This window comes from Chenopodium album, chromosome 19 (assembly GCF_948465745.1).
Source record: "Chenopodium album chromosome 19, dcCheAlbu1.1, whole genome shotgun sequence".
NCBI classification, from domain to species: domain Eukaryota; kingdom Viridiplantae; phylum Streptophyta; class Magnoliopsida; order Caryophyllales; family Amaranthaceae; genus Chenopodium; species Chenopodium album.
The window spans coordinates 28703959-28709958 of NC_137852.1; the positions used below are offsets into that span (position 1 = coordinate 28703959).

Here is a 6000-nt window from a genome sequence, read left to right on the forward strand (position 1 = left end):
ACTCTGTTTTCCCCCCAAGTGACCTTGTGAGGTCTACTTAATTAAAATTATTGGGAGCGAGAAAACCTCGTTTTCCCCCCAAGTGACCTTGTGTGCTGATAGCAGACAAGGTCTACTTAATTAACATTATTGGGAGCGAAAAAATTTCGTTTTCCCCCTAAGTGACCTTGTGTGCTGATAGCAGACAAGGTCTACTTAATTAAAATTATTGGGAGCAAGAAAACCTCATTCTCCCCCCAAGTGACCTTGTGCGCTGAAAGCAGACAAGGTCTACTTAATTAAAATTATAGGGAGCGAAAAAACTCTGTTTTCCCCCTAAGTGACCTTGTGTGCTAATAGCAGACAAGGTCTACTTAATTAAAATTATAGGGTGCGAAAAAACTCCGTTTTCCCCCCAAGTGACCTTGTGTGGTGGTAGCAGACAAGGTCTACTTAATTAAAATTATTGGGAGCGAGTAAACCCCGTTTTCCCCCCAAGTGACCTTGTGTGCTGATAGCAGACAAGGTCTACTTAATTAAAATTTTTGGGAGCAAAAAAACTCTGTTTCCCCCCTAGTGACCTTCTGTGCTGATAGCAGACAAGGTCTACTTAATTAAACTTATTGGGAGCGAAAAAACTTCGTTTTCCCCCCAAGTGACCTTGTGTGCTAATAGCAGACAAGGTCTACTGAATTAATATTATTGGGAGCGAAAAACTCCGTTTTCTTCCCAAGTGACCTTGTGTGCTGATAGCAGACAAGGTCTAATTTAATCAATAACTAAAGTCTGATATGTGGAAGTTACAAGGCCTTAGTTTATTGGGCGAGAATTTTAGCAATCCAGGGACACGTGTCATCTATCTCACCGTTCCTTTTAAAATCGTTATTCGTATTTCGTCAGTCGGATTTCTGAACCGCCTTTTACATCAACTGCCTTTTAGATCAAAATTTTCTTCTTCACTCACTTTTCATTTTGCTTCACTTTTTACCTTGAGTACAGAGAGGAAGCAGTTAAAGCATAATTGCAGTATTTTGAAATCAGGTTGGTACAGAGAGTACAGAATGCATAAGCCGATGCTCTAGCAAGGTTGGCCTGTTCAAGTTTTAATAACTTAGAGAGAACAGTCATGGTGGAAATATTGAAGTAGAAAAGTATTGATAGAGAGTCAGAACAGGTGCTTTGTGTCGGTAACGGCACCTAGTGGTTTGATAGGATATTGGCGTATCCCCTATACGGAGCATTGCCACTTGATAAGGGGGAATCCAAAAAATTGCGAAAAGACAGTGTGCGGTTCATTATGCATTAGGGTCAGTTGTATAAAAGAGGATTTTCATTGCCGTTACACAGATGCATAACATATTTTGAATCTGCCAAATTAATTGAAGAAATACATGAGGGTACTTAGGGGGTACTACTGGCCAACTGTGAATGAAGATGCCGTTAAATATGTGAAAAATGTGAAAAATGTCAGAAGTTTGCACCCGCAATCAATTTGCCACCAAATGATTTTACGCCGATACTTAATCCAGTTCCTTTTGCACGACGGGGAATGAATATAGTAGGGCCGTTTTCTTTAGCAATGGGTGGAAGAAAGCTCCTCATAGTGGGAATAAACTATTTCACAAAGTGGATAGTGGCAGAGCCGGTAGCGAAGATAACAGCATCAGAAGTGAAAAAGTTTATCTGCAGAAGTATTTTCACAAGATTTGGGTTGCCGATGGCAATGGTCTATGACCATGGATCTCAGTTTGATTGTAAGCCGGTCAAAGATCTTTTAGCCATGTACAAGGTAAAATTTGCATATGCGGCAGTGTGCCATCCGCAATCAAACGGCCAGGCAGAAGCAGCGAACAAACAAATCATAGCGGCAATAAAAAAGAAAATTGAAGACGCAAAGAGTTTGTGGGATGATTTAATACCAAAAATTCTTTGGGCAAATAGAACAACGGTCAGAGGAGCAACAGCTCACCCTTCACATTAGTATTCGGAACAAAAGCAATCAAGCCGGCCGAATTAGGGTTGCCAACATTCAGAATACAGCATTACTGTAAAGAGCAAAATGATTTTTTGTTGCGTCAGCAGCTAGATTTCCTACCAGAAGTACGGGAGAAAGCAGCAGTTAAATCAGCTGCCTACAAAGATAGAATGTCATGGGCATATAACAGACAAGTTGCTTATCGCCCTTTGAATAAAGGAGATATGGTACTGCAAAGAACAGCGGCAACAGGGAAGGGTAATGAAGATGGAAAGTTGACGGCAAATTGGGAAGGACTATATCGAATTAGGGATATGGTAATGCAATGGTCATTCTACTTGGAAACAATGGATGAAAAACCGTTGAAGAATGTTTGGAATACGGTAGTATTAAAGAAATATTATGTGTAAGTAAAGTAATGAAAAATCCTTTTGTAGACAATGAAGCTGATATTAGCAAGAACAATATCAGTGATGAATATAAGAAAGTTCTCAGAAATTGTGTTGAAAACAGGCATCCTCCACTTAACAGACCACCGTTAAGTGGGACGGACAGCTCAAAACCGCTGCCGTGAAGTTAATGCGCTTACAACCTGATCAGTTGTGCTCATTAACTCGCGAGGTTGCTAGTTTAAATTATAATATTGGCAAAATCAATTCGAGTATATGCCGACAACAGGAATACCTTTGATAATAATGATCGCCGAGAGGGTACCTAGCTGGCTATGAAAGTGGTGCAGTGGGTGACCGATATTGTACTCTGAACCAGCAACAGAATCTCCGAGCTAGTGCATATAATTGTGTAACAAATATATACACTAGGGGGGTAGGAGATAAGGAAAAAGGATGATATGGCTAGTTATTGCTGATAAGTAAAAACTGGAAAAGGCAACAGTTGATAAGATTGCTTGAAGTACGAAGCTAATATGGATAAAGTTTTTACGAAATTTTAGTAAGTATAAAATTTGTTATAAAAACAAGAGTAGCTGATAATTAAAAGTTCAAGAATAATATGTTATGTTCACAATAATCAAAGATGACAATCGACCGGCATCACCACGAAAAAGGGTATATGCCGATAAAACAGCATTGTCAAAAAACAATTTTGAACCAAAACAAATGATTACATATATCAAGTTATAGATAATAAGGCCCAATTATGCAAGACCCACAAGAAGATGTCGGTGATGACTGCTCGCCCCTTCAAGCTTGTGTATTTTCAAGCATTGGAGAGTTTAGGATACTAGGGTATGAAGGGCCTTCATCAGCACTCGGCTCCAAGTTCAAAAGATCTTCATCCGCAAACTTCTGTTCCTCGAAGTTGGAAGGAGTCTTGTAAGCTTCCTCATTGAATGCTTTTTCAACTTTTAACCAATCCTCTTTCTTCCAACCAGCAGCATGGACAATGCATCTCTGAGTAGCAGTCAATCCGCCATCAAAACGGTCTTGGAGCTGTGTACAAAATTCTCGAGAGGCCAGATAATGGCCAACTGCTCTCTACGGAATGCCAGGCTTATCAGCTTCCATCTTCTAAACCTTATCTTCAAGGTTGTGGATGGTAACCTTGGCATCATTGAGACCCCTCTCAAGGGTAGGAAGACGCTCAATGGCCTGGTTCTTCTCAGTGTTTTGAGTCTTAAGCTGCTGAACTTCCCGCTCAATATCCTCGACCTTGGAAGCCTTATCCTTGAGAGCCCCCATTTCAAGATCATCTCTCTCTTTGGCTTCTTTTAAATTGTTTAAAGCCTTATCAGCATTATCTAAGGCCGTTCGCAGCGCGTTCTGGTTAACAGAAGCTTGATGATGCTGCTCTTGATAATATCGGTACATCTCAACAAGCTCGCTACCAGACAAAACGACCTGAGTATGAGCAAATTAAAGATAAGTCAGCATTCAAATAATAAAAAATAATAAGTATAATAAAAAAATGATAAGTGTATAAAAATGATAGTGATAAAAACAAAAATTGAATACCTTCATCATGTTGTGCATATGCAAAGCAGCAAGAGGGCCAATGGTACCAGCTGGTATGTCCATTGGGAGGGCTAGATTGCTCAGAAGACGATAACCAAGAGTCCCACCTTGCATTGGGTCATCAGTGATCATCGACTAATTTTGGCATGCATCGATGTCGGGCTGCCACCGATATCCAGAATGGCCAGCAGGGACAAAGAACCCTTTAATAAGTACTTCAGGAAACCTCCCGTTAGGGCGCTCAATCCATTGATTAGACTAATAGATGAGGCTGGGAATACTAGTGTCAAAACCATCGGAAGCGGTAGGTCTGACCTGTGCTATTGGCTGACCGAAAGTGTTAGGCTGAGTTGGGGGGGGGGAGATTCAGGAGTAATGGTGAGATCTTCAATCTCCACCCCATCTATTATCTTTTTAACGATTGGTTCAGAATTTTGAACAATCGTTTTAACTTGAACTTTTGGGGAAGGAGGTATCTTCTGGTTGTCAGCCTGATTTTTCTTGGCGGCACGCCCTTCGGGTTGTCTTGGGCTGTTAGCTCTGGCTCCACCACCTTGCCGATTATCAAGAGTTGTCAGCTTTCTCCTCTTAGCGTTGTCGTCAGCCATCCTTTCAGCTCTTCTCTTGGCACTGATAGCAGGAGCACGGCTGCAAATACGTAGCAAGAGTATCGTATGAAGGTGTTGAGGCTTTCGGACAACGCTTTATAACCTTCGTTCCGTCAGCTGACAACCCAAGTTGTTTGTTGTCCAACTTATAAATACTTGGAATTTTGAGAAACAAAAAATGCTATATATATATGTGTGTGTGTGTGTACATATATGTATATATATGTGTACATATATGTATATATATTATATGTACATATAATATATATATATGTACATATATGTATATATATATGTATGTATGTACATACATATATATATATATATATATATATATATATATATATGTACATATATATATATATATATATATATATATATATATATGTATATATATATATATATATATATATATATATATATATATATATATATATATATATATATATACATATATATGTATGTATATATGTACATATGTATATATATGTACATATATGTACATAGATATATATATATATATATATATATATATATATATATATATATATATATATATATATATATATATATATATATATATATATATATATATATATATATGTATGTATGTATGTACATATGTATATATATATATATATATGTATGTATATATATATATATACAAACTGTTTTGGGTGTTTTTGTCCCTTAGGAGAGTTACAACTCGAAGACTGGTTCGGAGGGCTTCTGTACCTACAAAATCAACGAAGACACCGTTTGGGTGGTGCTCCGCCTCCAACGCTCAAGTTAGTAACTTGAAGGAGAGAAAAAGGTGCGGAAATTTAGGTGGGGATCTGCTAGGTTTTCTAGCTCAGTTGTCCCTATCAAAGGGACAATTTGTAGTAAAATGAGGGAACGTGCCCTCCAAAAGAGGGGAATCTCCCTATTTATAGGGTCATTGGGATTTGTGCCCCTGATTAGGTGACAGAACCCTAATCAGAGATGGGCTGCGCCGTTTTACGGCTTTCACGGGATTTGGGCCTGAAGGCCGACATTCTCCCAAATATCTGAGAGGACACGTGTCACACAGGGATAGGTCCATTTTGGTCCTTCCCCTGGCTGACACGTGTCACCCTCTGATTGGGCCACGTGTGAGGGGTAAAATTACCCTAAACATTTGCCCCTCACAGATGTGACGTGGCACGCCACGTGGCATCTGTGACACGTGTCACTCTATGAGTGGTGGTAATTTTACCGCCCAATTTTAACTTTTCAACTTCTGGGTAAATTACGGGAATACCCCTTCTTTTACCCCTTATATATAGCCGTTTACCCTCAGATTCTCATTTACGCTTCACAAAAATTTTCAGAGTAAACTTAGAGAAATTCTTGAAAGAGTGAGAGCAGAAGTCATCCGTCTGAGTCAGGCGTAATTTCCGAAGAAACTTAGTCGCATCAACACAGGCGGACCCGTCTACCTTCA

At 39.2% G+C, this 6000-nt stretch overlaps 1 protein-coding gene across 1 annotated transcript; it reads left to right on the top strand.

The window, feature by feature from the left end:
• The first annotated feature begins 1558 nt into the window (after positions 1 to 1558).
• Positions 1559 to 2364, top strand: LOC145594231 (uncharacterized). The gene is made up of 2 exons (XM_081650564.1): positions 1559 to 1768; positions 1921 to 2364. Exons 1-2 carry the CDS (start codon positions 1559 to 1561, stop codon positions 2362 to 2364), a joined length of 654 nt encoding a protein of 217 aa, XP_081506690.1.
• Positions 2365 to 6000: the final 3636 nt, after the last annotated feature.